This window comes from Mastigoproctus giganteus, chromosome 1, assembly GCF_048544385.1.
Source record: "Mastigoproctus giganteus isolate SK-2022 chromosome 1, ASM4854438v1, whole genome shotgun sequence".
NCBI classification, from domain to species: Eukaryota; Metazoa; Arthropoda; class Arachnida; order Uropygi; family Thelyphonidae; genus Mastigoproctus; species Mastigoproctus giganteus.
In genome coordinates, this window is record NC_143575.1 from 93318818 (window position 1) to 93336264 (window position 17447).

At 35.4% G+C, this 17447-nt stretch overlaps 1 protein-coding gene across 1 annotated transcript in view; it reads left to right on the plus strand.

Moving 5' to 3' along the window:
- The first annotated feature begins 8216 nt into the window (after positions 1 to 8216).
- LOC150090996 (unconventional myosin-Id-like) overlaps positions 8217 to 17447 on the plus strand; it is a 227201-nt gene continuing 217970 nt past the window's right edge. Inside the window, exon 1 of the mRNA XM_090380130.1 lies at positions 8217 to 8305. Coding sequence (XP_090236256.1) covers positions 8217 to 8305 — 89 coding nt within the window. The remainder of the gene's footprint in view (positions 8306 to 17447) is intronic.

Genomic DNA, 17447 nt, shown 5'->3' on the forward strand with positions numbered 1-17447 from the left:
TTAAGGATGTGAAATCACCCATTGTGGATATTGGTAAGCCTTTGGAAGATCCTCCTTCTGCAGTCGAAGCCTTGAACAAAGGTTTTATTTGTACTTAACATTTTTTTATTGCTTTTTTATTTCTATATATATTCACGAAGTCAATTTAAAGAACAAATTATTTTAGCACTCGAAAACATCCCCTGCATAATATTTACTACTTTTTAGTCAAAATAAGATACTGATATCTATATAATCTATTGTGTTTTTAAGACATCGGTTACAAAGTTTAAAATTAAGTTATTTTTGGTAACTTAACTCGTTACCCCTACCCCCTAAAGTAAAGTAATAAGCTGGAATCTTGTAAAAATAACGGATTCACGTTAAGTGGATTCAGAACTAGTCAACCCTTATACTGTTTTTTTAAATAATTTTTCCGTCCTTAAAAAAAACTAAATCGAAACGAAAAATTGATTTAAAAAGTCACTACTCTCATAGGAAAACACCTTTGTAATTATAAATACAAACTCAGAAACACGTTATAAGATATGTTTCAAATGGCAGTTTCATTCCGCTCTAAGGATGTATAAACTTCAGAAACAAAAAGCACTTATTATCGAGTAATAACTATTTGCATAAAAATTTCTTGATAGTTCTGAGAAATAACGAGATTCGTCGAGAGGATAATGCACTATTGATTCTCAGAGTGAAATAGGGTAAAAACGTTGCTTATAAATACTTAGATTATAAATTAAATTTGCACCGTTCAGGCTAATCCAGTGTCAACCTGTCAAACCAAAGTGTAGTTTAACTTGTTAAACCTTTTCGACCGAAACAATGTTTGTCAAAAAGTCATTCCACTGTCTGATTACGTTTTTATTCTTACAGGATTGTTATTAATTGAAACAGAAGCTCGAGAAGAAACACGGATCGCTGTATTTAATTAAACTGATCAGCAGCAATTTCCAATTTCATGACAGCTGTTGCGCTCGACTGGAATTCTTCCAAAAATGTGGTTCTGTTCAAGGCGCAAAAGCCCTAGAAATTTTAGGAATAGCATGCATCATCTGGAGCAGTTTTGCCAAGTGAGCATCATTAACAGAGATATACAGTTGATAGAGAAGAAAATAATCTTGTAAAAATAACTACAATGAGAGAGCTACAATGGACCTAGTGCGCCTTTCAATTATTGTTCTTATAAGTTTTAGATAGGCATTCTGATCAAAGTGAGAAATCATACTTATCTTCTTAAGGAATACCAAGAATTCGTCTATAAACTATTCATCTGAAAAGATTTCATCTTTTTAGATGAAAAAGAAGTCTCTCTTTTTTTTTTTCTTAAGATTTGTTTCATTTTCCAAGACATGTATCGGTGTTATAAGTTCCTGCAAACTTCTGAGAGATAATATTTTTCCGTCTTTCCTGCTCAGAAGAGGGACACTCAAGTAAAATATGTTTTACTATAAGAACAGTAATGGCAGTGAGTACATTGCGGACAGGGTCGGTCCCAGGTAGGAGAGGGGCTAAAGCCCTCCTCTTATGATGAAAATAATGAGGATTTTTTTTTTTTTTTACTGATACATGATGATTAAAGCTTAGTGATTGCTAGGAACACTGTTTTAGTCTCCGCCTTTAGAATATACTAGGACCGCCCCCGACTGTGAAGGATCTTCGATTCTGAGAAGGTAAAGATGAGTTATATGTGATGCGTGCTCTAGCAAGAACCACTTCTTCTTATCTTAATTTTCTGATGCTGGAACTCCGGAAAGATGGTTGCGTCTTAATTTCAGTGTGTTGTTGCCATGTTCTTGTCATATATAATAGGCTTTTCGCCTTAACCGAGGGGTCAGGCACAAGGGTGCATAAGTACACGTGTCTTGAGTGACCCGGGTTCAAGCCCGTGACTGCTAAATAGGTGCTGTTTCTTGTATTCTTTGTATCTTGTAAACTTCTCTGACTAGATTATAAATTTAATTTATAATCTAAGTATTTATAAGCAACGTTTTTACCCTATTTCACTCTGAGAATCAATAGTGCATTGTCCTCTCGACGAATCTCGTTATTTCTCGTATGGTCGTCCTGGAGTATAAACAGATAATTTATTTATTTATTTTTTTTAAGGTAGTTTTATAGTCTTGAACAGGGATCTCCGTATCAATCACATTTGAATTTATTGGTTGCTTTGTTGATTTGCATTTTCATTTCGGAATGGGTTTAGAATACAGCAGAGTACCACAACCATGTTGCCTGTTTTGCAGCCGGATCATTTCTAAGGTAATTGAGTAGGTGTGTGAAAAAAGAACAGCCAGTTCTAGTTGTACTGTGCTAAAAATAAAAGAAAACGAAAAGCTGTTATTAATATTATATGATAAATAATGATAAATATTATATTCAATATCGTATAATGATTTTTATTAGGTGATGATGCTTGCAATAAAATATTATACAGCTAATGAGTTAAATAATTATTGCAAACATAATTTTGAATGCTATTATCTGTCAGGGTCAAGCAGTGAGTCGTGAAATTTGATTGACTTGCGATGAAGTCTAATTTGTATATATGCGCGCGCGCGCGCGTGTGTGTGTGTGTGTGTGTGTGTGTGTGTGTGTGTGTGTGTGTGTGTGTGTGTGTGTGTGTGTGATTTAGAGAATAATTCAGAAAATAAAATATTCAAATAAGATGATAAAATACCTTACAGATCTTGGTAAATGTAACTAAAATTATACAATAATTTCAAGAGAGTAGTAGCGGCCACTAATGATTTTAACTGATAGTTCAAAGTAAAAATAATAAAATAAATTAAAATAAATAAATAAATTAATTAATTAAATAATATATATATATATATATATTCTTTTTTGTTAGAACATTTCTTTTTCACAATATATAAAATCAAGTAGAGATCGGCCTGATCATTTAATTTCACGTTTATCTCCTATGATAGCGAAGAAAAGCTGTTTTAATTATTTTAATACATTAATTATCTTATTCTTACGAATAAACATATTATCTATGTTTGTGAATAATGCCTATTAATTTATAACCACTCTCTAGCCTTGTGGCTGTAGCGGGGATGTTATTATCAATAAAGTAATTTTAAAACAACATAATTCAATATTTATTATATTATATTATACTAAACTCTGAATAATAATAATAATAATAATAATACACCCGACTTGACAGTGGTTGAAATCGATATCGCTATATCTAGAGACAGCCAGGTGGGCAGGAGCAGCAGTGCGTAGCACACGCTTCTTGATTAGACCGGGGTTCGAGCCCGTGATCCACCAAACACGGAGGATGCGGAAAGGTCAGGGAATGACCACCGCATATCCCTGGAGCATTATGGCCTTAGTTGCTAATGCTCCTAAAAACCAAATAACAACAACAACAACAATATCTGGAGACATCAGAGTCGAAGAGACATCTGTAAAAGATAACAAAATATAAAGACCTGCAGATCGAAATGGAACGACTCTGGGAGATAAAAACAACAGTAGTGCCCATACTTGTTTTGGGCTTTTGGAATCGCCCTTAGGGTTAGGGCGATTCCAAAAGCCCAAAACATCACAGATAAAATTTCAATCCACCAAAAAACAGCACTATTTGGAACAGCACTTATTTTACGACCATATTCATTGTCTTAATCCTGGGAAAGATCCCATAGTTAAAGGACCAAATCCAGTCAATAACATCTGGTGGATTATTATTTGCTCACAAATCTGGTAGATTTGTGTGTAAATCTCAAATCTGGTAGATTTGTGTGTAAATCTACCAGATTTGTGAGCTATTGAAGTGTTCTATTGAAATGAAGGAGGTACATAAGTGAAGTGGCAAAAGAAGAGTTCTTATAACATGATGTAACGTCGACTTGTAAGTTTATCTAGGGGAGAAGCAGTGATGAATAGTTATTATCAGCTGTCAACAGGCGTCTCCACACATTGATACTTTTATCATCACTCAAAGAGGACCGTGACTCATCACCAGAGACGCATTCCACCTTCAGGCCTGCACTCATTTCCAACACTGGAAACCACTACAACCGGCCTAATCATCACAGACAGATTCGTTCCACATCAAATGCTGCATATTTTGCAAAGTGTAGACATGAATCTACACAAATTTGGCTCTTAGCACACCTATAAGAACGATATATTATCATCTGGAACCACCACACTTCTACAGGATGTAGGTTGAATCAAAAGTGTCCTCTGAACTCAACGTTATTAAAGGTGAAGCGCCCGCCAAGCTGCTTGGAGTCCAGTTTAATGAATATCTCCCCATTCTCCAAGTAACGTGATGCGGAGCTGTCTCTGCTGCCTCGTTCCTAATTATCTCATATTGGTAAGTTCCTAATAAATATATGGTTCCTAGAGAATGTAAATTTACTGTTTTTTTATCTTATTTGATGTCAATTAATCCTTTGTTTAATTTTTAATTAACTAATAAAATTGCTTTATTTTATTTTATTTCATTTTCTTTATTTATTAAATAGATTATGTCCAAATAAACTTAATGTATGTGTGTTATTTTACAATCTATCCTGTGTACTTCTTGCTCTCTGACCAGACGTGATGGATTTATTGCAGTCATCTTGTTTATAGTTGCAATAAAGATTAGCTCTTTCTCTCTATTTCTTTTACTTTTAAATATCGTAAATAACGGTATGTAATGCCCATTTTTTAAACGATTGATTATAAAAATTGAAACGCGTTATCTGTATAAATGCTATCGGCATTTGTTAAAAAATTTAAACTAGAAAAACATGAAGTACCAGTTTAGTATCTTTGTCATTAATAAGAATTCAATCCTGATTTTATACATTAAATTTCACACAAACGTTGGGATACTTCTTAATTTTTAGCAAGAGGTGGAAATATAGATCTGCAATCATTAATGCATATTTTTCCTGGCATGTTGAATGCCGCACTTTGTTAAATTTGAAGCAAATCCATTACGTGTGAATTCTTTTTAAATTAGCCTAGGATGGTCTCTCTGCGCTGTTTTAGAATTGAACTGTCAAAATTTGACAAATAGAACATTGGCTCAATTTTATCGTAGAAATGACGATACCTAGGGGAAATAAGCAGAATATGTGTTCAATTTGAGTGAAGGATTAATTGTAGTTCAATATGGCAGGGATTATGCTGGTCAACTAACTCAATTTAGATATTTCATTGTTGTCCATTGGTACTAACATCGACCAACTACCATAGGATTTCGTATGAATCCATCGACCTTACTGAGCCCGACTATTCGACCTCATTCAAATGTATTTAATTGGGCACAGGGCTACTTTTTTTTTCTTGTTTGTTTGAACTTTTATAGATTGTTGAATTTTTAAATATAAAAGTAAATTCAAAGCCACTGCTCGTGCATGTGGTCTTGAACATCTCGGCCCTCCAGCTGGTGCTTGAAAAAAAATTGCAGACGTGTTGTAGTACACTGCTCACCAATCATTTAAATTTTTTGCTAAAAAAGACAAGAAACAGTTTAAAAGGACATAATTTACAATTTTTATTCTTTCTAATACTGTACTGGATAATAATAACAAATAATATCTTCAGTTGTAGCAGTCTTGTTATCTAAAAAACTAATATTTTCCGATTGCCTCATGGAGAAATAGGACCACGAAGCGTGCGGAATAAAAGACAGAGACAGCGAATAATTAAAAAGCTTTTCAACAAACTAACTCAATAATATATTCGGTTTACTTCTTTTGCAACCAATAATATCACAGTGACCAATAATACCTATATCACAGTGGCCAATAATACCTATATTACAGTGACCAATAATACCTATATCACAGTGACCACACCAACAATACGTATACCACAGTGACCACACCAACAATACCTATATCACAGTGACCACACCAATAATACCTACATCACAGTGACCACACTAATAATACCCATATCACAGTGACCACACCAATAATACCCATATCACAGTGACGATCCCAGGAGGTCTGTATCATCACAAGGCGTGATGCATGCAGATTTTCAGTTACATTAACTCTTTAGGGATGGAACAATTTTATGATACTGAACATTTTTAATTTTGAGGTTGAAGAGTAGTCGAATTTTCGTACACGCCTTTTGTGCCTTATAATAAATCTTCAACTCAGGTTTAAAGAGATGCATGCGGAGTCGACCTGAAAAATTGAACGTATAAATGCCTCTTACAATTAAAATGGTAAATTTTGTTAGAATTAAAAAAAAATCATATTTACAACAATTTTTATAGAGCACGAGGCTTGGGTAAAGCACCTGGACCGTGTAGTTGTATCATTCGCATCGCCCTCTGACCAAGTGGCGGTCCCACATGGGCTACAGCCCCCCCCCCTTATGTTCAAAAGAATCTATATAATATCGGTGTAAAAGACACCATAGAAAACACTTAGAGGAAATAAACTACTAGTGTAAAGGGCGTCATTTCAATTGTATCTCATACTGTGCTCATCCTTCTCAACGAGTTACCATGTGTTGCACTACCTCGAATAAGAAACGCTTCGCTAATAGAGAAGACTATTGTTACTTATTGTCAGTGGGCACCACCACCCAGACGGCACCGTTCAAGGATTATTGGCCTCTCATCGGTGGGTGGGCAGGCATCCTGGTATTGCAAACATGACAATCCAGTTGTGAAGATAATCTCACAATATGAAAGATGCCAAAAGGTGTACGTGATACTGTTTAAGTAAGACTAAGTTGTCTATGGTGTTTTTTTACACCGATATTATATAGATAATTAATACTCTTAAAAATATTATGTCCAGTTACATTTAGTCTTACTTAAACATTATCACGTTCAAAAGAATGTAGATTTGTTATTTCATTTTATTTTGTTTTTTACTGCTACACGATGATTGAAGATCGCCGATTCACCGGAACACTGCTTTAGCTTCCCATCCCCATTCAGAAAATCCTGGGACCGCCACTATAGATTATAGAAATAAGCCCTTACAGTCGAAGTTCTAGGTATAGTACTGGATTTCACCTTGAAAGCAATCACCTACAAGCCACCAGGAAGTAAAGAACTTAAAAATTTACACAGAAATTGTCCACTGATGATGTACTACTGTGATAAACATCGCTGTTTACGTACGTCCCCAACACCGTTTATGTACATGAATGCGTAGGGTTTTTCAAAAGTACGAGCAAAAAATTCTGGGAAAATTCTAGGGCAGTGGTGCCCAAACTACTTATATATAAAGTAAATTCAAAGTTTTATGTTTAAAAAAAAAAACTAAACTTTATTCTTATTTTTACATAAAAATATAATAATAACTTCATTTATCATCAATTTGCTATACATAGAACGAATAATTTTACCCCAGTTCCGGAGGGTGCATTTCGCGGACCCCCTAGATCTGTTCTACGGACCCCAGTTTGGGAAACGCTGTTCTAGGATTCAAAATAAGAAAACAAAAAGTAATATGAATCTGAATGGTCAAGGAGCTATGATTGTTTGGATTTTAAATAATAGCTATGGAGTTTCTTCTTATGGGGATTAGAGAAAAACAAATAAATAAAATAACGAAAAGGCCAGTGCAGTTGCATCATGTTTTCTCTTAAGTGAATTACCAAATTGGTAAATTGCCGTCGTTTTTATCATATCTTATATTGTGAATACCTTCACGAGTTCCTGGTATTGCACTACCTCGAATAAGTAACGCTTCACCAATGGAGTTTGTTTCAACTGTGTGGCTATAGCGCTACAAAACTCTTTCAGTATAAATAAAAACTAGTAGAGGCATACCCCAGTAAAAATGTTTCTTCATACTAGGTACGTCTCTTTATTTTTAACAATTCAAGAATTTTTTGCACGTATATTTTGAAACACCCTCTATATGTTCATTTTGAGTTTCTGCTCTCCATGAAGTATTTTGGTATTCAGCTGATCGGTATCAGTTCGCATTTGTAAATTTAAATATTTATTATTTTTTTCACGGGCAGCAAAACAGTTCGCCAATCCTGCCGTAACAATCTTTTTTTTATATCGCCCTACAATATCACTTCTGATATTGTTATTGATAATCGTTCAAATGTTATTTGGTTGATCTCTTTAAATTTAGCGCGCACGATAAGTAACAACTTGTTTCATCTGCTTTTTAACTCGCCGCAGTGCATTCTGGGACCTTTAGATATATTGGAGCAACCAACAAATGCTCAGTTACTGTGTGTTTTGAGTTCCAGGTTACACGGTACTTTTATTCAAATTAACAATGGCTACTTTTGATGAGGTTGGTATTGGTGATTTCGTGCTTCTTGAGGATATTTCTATGGAATCATTCATGGAGAATCTTCACAGACGGTGAGTTTATTTCTTCTTATGGGAGTTATATATTTTATTCTGAAATTATTCCTATTTTTTGAACTTTTTTCCGCTTTGTGTGACTGTGTTTACGCACGTCATTTGACGCGGGAAGTTTGTTCCTTCTACCGGCAACCCCTCGCTGAACGCCGCGCATTACTCACGAGTTCCGGCCGCTCCCGGGATTCCTGCCAGGAGGTATCGCAGCTGGTGTTGAGATAATACTTATCGTACGTTCAACACTCCTTGTTCTCGACACCATTTTTATTTTTCTCTTCTCTATATATGCCCCACTTTAAGCAAGCATTTAATAGGAATTTATTTTACAATAGTTTTAAGCAGTTCAGTTGTATTTACTTGTTTTTTTTTTTTTTTGTTTTTTTTTTTTATTAACCATAGTTTTATTAGTCGCATTGCTTGATGGGGTGGGGTAAGAGAACAATTTGTTTTAGACCTGGGTAGGCACCTAAATCGTGCAAAAGGCAACATATTTGACTATTTTCCCCCAAAATTTTGGTCACGAATCTGTTTTGACTGCTGGTTTTTGTTGGCAGATTACCAACTTCAAAATATTCTCTATTCTCTAAAACTTACCTCCCCGAATTAGTGTATTTTCTCACGAATCCCGGCGGACCACACTGTGTGACACTGAACTAGACTAACGCGAGTAGTGCAAGAGATGATTCCATTTAATAATCCCAACAAGACATTCCTGCCACAGTCGCGGCAGATTGCCTGTGTTTCAGTTTCAGAATGAAGCCAGTCTGACCGAATGCAATCTGACCGTTATCCAAATCATCCGATGTCCATCTATTATTATTAAAAAAAAAAAAAAAAAACACCCAGTAACAGGTAGTTTACATTCACATAGCCCCACCCACCACAGATTTCAAAAATCCATCCTTATCATTCAAGACTTCGATGAGGATGGAACCAGGGCCGGATATGAGCTAAACAAGCTACAGCTTAGGGCCTCACTCCATCTTAAAAAAATATTTTTTTGATATTGTCACTGGTGAACTGTAAGAGAGAGAAGGGCTTCATACATGTTATAGCTTAGGGCCAACAAAAAGTTTAAATCCAGCCCTGGATGGAACACACATACCATCTCTGAAAGGCTTACTGCTCCCTGCTGTAGATGTGCTGAAAGTTGCCTTCTTCTAGGAGGTGTAGGGAGTTCTTTTCTGAATCATTGAATAAGGTTCCAAATTGCATCCCTTCGCACACGACCCTCAGGTCAAAAGAAGACTGTAGAGTAAAACCGTACCAGCATTTCATTTTATGTTAATAGTGTCCTTAAAATTAAATGATTCCACTAAAATAAAACAATTCTCACAGATTCCCCTTTCCCCCACCCAGAAATGTGACTACAGACCCCTTGGAGTCTCAATCTTAACATGACCTGGTTGATACACCAATAAGCAGAATGCATAAAGGTTTAAATTTAAAAATTTAGACTTTCAAATCAACTTTGAGTAAGTGTAAGTTGGAAATACCTGTGCAGTCCTTAGAAAAAATATAAAACATAATTTGTTTTTTGTTTCAACTGCATTCAGGCAAATGTATTTTTTTAAACTGTATATTCAGAATCATGAAAGATTGTAACTTATATCATCTAGTGTTGTTAAAATTTTAAGGATTGATAGTAAGAGCTAGTTTGCTAGTGGACTTGAGTCCCAGTAAATTGCAATTTTTAGGAAATACGAAGGATGGAAGAAGAATTAAAAAAAAAAAAAAAAGATTAGTTTGGTAGAGTTCAAGCAATGCTGGTTTGAAAGAAAATCTACAGAAATGGCATGATGATAAAACTGAATGTTTGTATTGAGAAGGGATGGAAAGGTTTATTTTATTTATTTATTTTTTGATTGAGAAAAATGTAATTAAGTTGATTCCTCTTCTGAACAGAGAAGAGGATTTGGAGAGGTTCTTGGGGTGTTTTTTTTTTTTTTTTTTTTTTATTTGGTAGTTGTAGGCGCATCGGCTAATGTGGCCATAATGCACCTCCCAAGGTTTTTGCAGTACTTTGATCCGAGGCGGGATTCAAACCCGCGACCTTTGGGTTGCTTAGGCAGGCACTTTACCCACCCGGCTAGCCTGGTCGGCTCTCGGGGTGACCTCGAGAACATCCCCTACTGGTTCACCTTTCCAGATGTGAAATGCTATTTTGTAGTAAGCTGATTTATTATTTGCACACACAAGCTGAAAACATGGATATCATTGATTGTGATTAGATTAATTTTTGGAAGAAGTAAGAGAGAACTGGGTTTTAGAAAGACTGAAGAAGAGGATTTGGACAGGTTCTCAGGGTATACCTCGAGAATGTCTCCTACTGGTTCACCTTTCCAGTTGTGAAATGCTATTTTGTGCTGATTTATTATTTATACACACAAGCTGAAAACATGGATATCATTGATTGTGATTAGCTTAATTTTTGGCAGAAGTAAGAGAGAACTGGATTTTAGAAAGACTGAAACAAAGTCAGGATTTGGTAACCTATGACACTGCCACAGAAATTGCTGAAAGACATACAGGAATGTGCCTCCGTAGCCAGGTGGGAAGGAGCAGCAGTGCGTAGCACACGCTTCTTGATTAGACCGGGTTTCGAGCCCGTCACCACCAAATACGGAGGATGCGGAAAGGTCAGGGAATGACCACCGCATATCCCGGAGCAATATGGCCTTAGTTGCTAATGCTCCTAAAAAACAAATAAAAAAATAACAAGACATACAGGCTTGTTCATGTTATAATCAGTTTGGAAGTGAAGTCCCCTTAATGCATTTCAGCTTTTCCTGAGTACATCTTATTTACTATCAAAATTGTAGATATCATCATCAGCAGAGCTCTACATTTCATTGCTAGTGGATAAAGGTCATTAATTATATATGTGAATATGAATAAAATGAATAAGCGAAAGAATAGAACTGTCAGGAATACTAATTCAATTGAGAATTTGACAGATAAATAATAATCCATTGCATGTACAGCAGATTATTATTTGTGATGTGATGAAGAGGCCAGAGAAAAAAACTGGCCACCGAAAAAAAGGTAAAGATGAATCACAATTGAGCAGTCTTCATTTCCAGATTCCCAGATGAGAATTCTTGTGGTTATTTGGATAAATTTGGTACAGCTAGCACACTTAACAAGTATACTTATGAGGGTCTTGTCATATACCTGGTGAGCTCCTGTGGAAAAGTGATGTGGAATCAGAGAAAGAACTGGTTTAGGATATTAGATTTGTTTGTCTCATCATGAGCAACTGTTTTTCAAATGAATGAGTTTTTCAAATTTTTTTTCTAAGTATTTGTACTCTAAGCAATCTAAGAAGAACTGAATCCATACTAGTGATCTTTCCAGTTGCATAAGAACAGAAAGAACAACAACAAAAAATCCTTCTGTCTGTTCAGGCTTATAGTGTGAATAAGTTAAAATTCAGAATTTGGATTATGAGTTCTCTTGTTCTAAATGAATTTTTGAAGACAAGCTATGTTGGTTAAACTAATATGGTAGTGTTATTCTCAAGAAAATCAGAAGTGAACAGTGACGTATGGTTTGCTGACAGATGTGTAAAATTATGTAGGTCTACTGCATTTTATAGGTAAAATAATAGGTTTCCATTTATACTCAGTACAAACCATCACAGCCAAAACATTACAAGCACTGTAACTATTCTGTTGGTTTACTTTAAATGGTGACTGGCTTTAAAATGCAACATGTAGAATTCAGTTTACTTTTAGATATAAGCAAATGAAGACTTTGTTTTTTTACAACTTTTGTACATTAATATTTCATATCTGTTATCATATGCCCAGCTAAACCATTGCTCTAAGTCAGTGTTTTCCAAACTTTGTGTCCCAAAAAATTTTAAATAATAAATTTTCACCCTTTTACTTAGTCTTATAACAATAAGTCACTTATTATATGTTCCCTTTTATAACTTTTAAATAACTAATACAAACAATGATGCTGTTTAATGTCACACTGCAACTTAATAATAGGTGCAAAAGAAGACAATTTTATGTTTAAATCTTGAATAAGAATAAAAGATGCTTTTGTTCAAAACAACACAATGTGATATTCTTAGATTTCAGTAAAGCTCTTGACACAGACTTTTGCCTGTGACAAGTTTTTGCTATGGATAAAGGGGCAGCCGAGTGGCAGAAGACAGGATAGTTAGGGATGAGCATTGCTCTTTTTCGGCTAATGTTTTTAGTGGGCTCCTCATGGTTCACTGCTGGCCCTTTAGTTTTTAGTATTTATTAATGATACTGCTGAAGGCATATAAACTTAATGTTCAAGTTTGTAGATGATGTAAAGGTTAGCAGCATGGTTAATGACAGGAATCAAGGTGTATATATATATAATGAAAGTATACCACTCCAACAAGACCTAGAACCATTAGGCAGATGGTCCGAGAAGTGGCAATTGAGGTTTAATACCGATAAATGCAAGGTACTGCATATGGGCAGTAGTACTCCCAGAAAAATATACCAATTATGTGGCACCACATTCAAGGTGGTGGAGAATGAAAGACACCCAGGGGTAACTGTACAGTCCAACATGGAAGTTCTCTGAGCAGAGAGGCTGCTAGGACAGCTTGGGGGGAGGAGTCTGTCAATGATATACAGAAATCTTTCCAGCACAGACAAGGAAGTGATTATCCATTCTATAAGGTAGTGGTTAGGCTCAGTGGCGGATTTCCACACAGGCACACAAGGCACGCGCCTGGGGCCTCAAATCTCAGGTCTAAAAAAAAAATAAAATTGTTTCATTTTTAATTTTTACACTCGTCATTATTACCGTTACTGAATAAAACTATAATTTAATATGAGAAGTTAGTAAACTCTTATCCCTACATATTATATGAAATATCTATGTGAACTAAGTGAATCTGAAGTAGAATACGTATTATCATTAATGCTTAGTTGTGCCATTTTTTCATTTAAACATTAGTTAAAATATGTATGAAAGAATTGCACAACCAACATGATTAAAACCGCAATACCAAATCTAGAGCGCATGCTATAGTAAAAACGTCCACGTAGAATGCACACTGTAGTGGTACCCAAAATATTTAGAGGGGGGGCCTCAAAATTGAATTGCGCCTGGGCCTCAAGTGTTAAATTAGCCACTGGTTAGGTTGCATCTTGAATGCTGCATACAGGTCTGGAAACTTCATTATAAGAAGGATGTGGATCGCTTGGAATGGGTGCAGAGAAGAGTAACCAGATTAGTCAAGGCAACAAAGTTTCCTCTTATTTTAAGACCAGTTCTGCAAATTTCAGTGCTTATAAACTGATCACTTACAAGGAGACCTCATTTAAGTATTGAGTAAACTAAATGATGGTGGCATTTTTTTTACTCTTTTTTTGGACAACGCGCATAAGTGGACATAAACTGAAAATATGATGGCTGCAGGATAGATATATGGAAAATTGTTATTTGGTTTTTTAGGAGCATTAGCAACTAAGGCCATATTGCTCCGAGGATATGCAGTGGTCATTCCCTGACCTTTCCGTATTTGGTGGTCATGGGCTTGAACCCCGGTCTAATCAAGAAGCATGTGCTATGCACTGCTGCTCCTGCTCACCTGGCATATGGAAAGTTGCATCCATCAGAGAGTAATTGATTGTCGGAACAAACTTTGATCTAGTGTTTGGGGAGGTGGATAAGTGTTGGTCTGGATAAGTTATTATAGAGGAGAGAAGAAAAGGTGGGCAGTTTTTTTTTTTTTTTTTTTAAGCAAAATCTTATAAGCTTGCATTATTTGCTGCTCCTAATATTGTACTTTTTTTTTTTTTGATGAAAACCAAAGCTGAGAAACTGGTTTTCAAATTCATATGTTGTGACTTGATGCTTTCATAAATGTTTTCTGATGATAATAAGATGGCCGTGTGATTATTTTTATATATTCAATGTGACTTTTCTTTTTGATTAAGGACAGCTAGTGGGATTTATTTTATTTTTATGCAAATTGTCAGGTGATTGATCATAGCATTGAATGTCCTTTTTCAGTAGGTCCCAAACGTGCTGAATTGGGTTGAGATTGGGTGAGTTGGGCAGCCATGGGAGAATAGCAGATTCATTGTCATGATCCTGAAACTAATCAGCAAACATTGTGGCATGGTGTATTGCCTTGTTGATAGATGCTTGAGTTGTCTGGATACACTGTCATTATGAAGGGGTGTGCTTAGTCAGTAATGATGGTAAGGGAGGTGTTCTCACCAAGCTGTTGATTAACAGTGATCAGAGGATCTGGGGCATGTCATGAAAACAGTCGCTAAAACATAATCAGCTGCAGTCTGCTGAACACCAACAGTGCATCCATCCTTTGTTGCTTTCACCAAATGCAGATATGCCCATCAGCACGTTAGGGTTGGAAATGGAATTCATTAAGGCGCCTCCGTAGCCAGGTGGGCAGGAGCAGCAGTGCGTAGCACACGCTTCTTGATTAGACCGGGGTTCAAGCCCATGACCACCAAATACGGAGGTTGCGAAAGGTCAGGGAATGACCACCGCATATCCCCGGAGCAATATGGCCTTAGTTGCTAATGCTCCTAAAAACCAAATAACAATAACAGGAATTCATTAGTCAAGTGACAAATTTCCATACATCTGTGGTCCAGTGTGCTGATGTGCCCATGCAAGGACAGTTTCTTGTGTTTTGTACTGAGCATGGTTAGCTGTGATGGCCATTCACTGCAATAGCTTTATATGAGCTAATATCTGGCACATAGTCAATGTGGATATTAGGCTTGCTATTTCTTCATTGTCCTGGATGTTTAGCTGGGCTACTATGCTGCATTTCTGCTGTGTTACAAGACACCATGATGCTCACAACAAGGGTTGACCACGTTATCCCAGGGGCTCACATCTGGTGAGTATAGGCTTGGCACACGCAGGTCCTGAGCTGGATATCATCATTCTCCTCTCTCTCTCTCTCTCTCTCTCTCTCTCAGGGGAACTTGGGAATTTTCTTTGGCTTTGGTGCAGCACAAGCCTCAGGCTTCCTTGTGCCATATGGCTATTAATAATAATAATGTGGCTGTTCCATGTATGACCATTGTTGAGCCATAGAATGGAAACACTTAACCATGTTGGCTATTGTTGAGATACTGGAACCTGCGAGTCTTGTCCCACAATCATTCCATGTTTGAAGTTGGAGAGATCTCTATGCCAACTCATTCTTTGTTACAGACACTAAAAAAAAAAAAAAAAAAACACGATCACCATGTGTGCAAACTAAAATCTTATATCAGAGCTGTTCCTGACTTTGAGTCATCACCACTATTGTAGGCCAGTCCATTCCTGCATGTGGATGTGTTGGTAATGTAAAGCCAACTCAATGTATATGTTTAATGTGTAGATTACTAAATACTAAGTTTTATTATTATTAAAAAAAAAAAAAAAAGAGCAAGTTATACAGATTCTGAAAAAAGTTGTATTGTTTTACTATATTAAGCAGTGGTAGTAGATATAAGCACGAAATCCCAAATCAATGTATATGTGCTATGATCCAATTTCTTATTAAATTGTTTGGAATAATTTAGAATTTATCTTTCAGCTTATATGCTATGTTTGGTTACATGATATTTTTCAGACACTTGTAAAAGTAAAATAGTTTAATAGGAAGGAAGCTGAAGTTAAATGTACTATTTTTAAAGTTATAATTCTTTTGTCAATGAGCCACACCACAGTTTTAGTTATCAGGCATTGGAATAATGTTTTGGGAACATATGCAAAATAAAACAAATATATGTCAATTTATTATACAAATGCAAATAAGGAAAAATATTGTCATGTTAGCTGTTATGTGTAACTTATTCAAGAAATTTAATTTTGATGGGATTAAATTATATTCATAATCTTAATTTATTTTTTGCTACTGTATTCCAAATTACTATACACTTTGGAAGGTCTAAATGCATTGGACAGCAGTAAACTATAATTCAGTATTTTTAATTTACAGGCAAGTATTTCATTTATAGGAAAGCTGTTTTATAATTTTCTCTGCTGTTTATTTTCCTTATGTTGTTTAGAACTTGCGCAACCATAGCAAAATGGTCAGCGTTAATCAAATGTCATATGTTTGAATACAGGAAATACCACAAAATAGGGTAACATTCTTATATACTATTATAAATTGCAAATGACTTATGAGTATTCTAGAGTTAAACAAAAAAGGTTTAATAATTTTTAGTATTTTTATGAAACATTATTATTGAAATGAATTATGAAGCAAATATTGGTATGTGTGCACAACACACTATAAACTTTTGTCATATTTTCCTGAAGTATTAGTAGACATGTTTTGCATGTACAAGTCTGTTCGAATAACATAAAATTTCAGGTGTTGGAAGTGCAGTAGCACATGTGGTTGATGTCATTCATTCTGAACATGTGAAGTGTGATAAACAAGGAACTAAATTACTTTCATTTAGTTCAGTATGCAGGGTTTTTTCATATGGTTTATGAAAAAACACAGGGATGATTTTTTTTTTTGCTGATGCTGCATAAGCTTGCTTTCTTGCATCATATGCCTCTACTAATGCTAATGAGTAAAAAAGGAATGGCAATTTTATTATTAAGAAATGCATCAGATCAGAAAAATGATCTAATGTACTTTTTTCTCTCTTAACACAGGGTTCTTACATTTATACAAGCATTTTTATTCCTTGCAAGAACTCCTCACTTTGCAAGTCTAGCATTTTTTAGGAAGTTAACTACGTCCTCAAATGGAAGGAATTAAACATTTGTGATTATTGTCATTAAATTGATACCCTTTCAGTTGCTTTTTTTAAACATTCAAAAACAAAATGGACACATATCAGAAGTCTAAAGAGGATGGCAAAAAATTTCAAATCCAAGATTTTCAGTGGTCTGTAGTTTTATGGGATATACACATGGTCTAATATTGTCATGCTAGAATAAAAACTTGTGGCTGGTGCATATTCAAGTTTTAGTCTTCTTATGATTTACCCAGCCAACAATGCATCCTTAGTAGTATACGGCAATCAAGTGCTTTCACTCAATATTCCATTTTTTTTTCTTTGTTTATACATTGGTTTGACTACTTAAGGTCAGAGGAGTTCAATTATAGTATAGTGACTTACAAATATTTTACAGTACTTTGTGGTGTCCC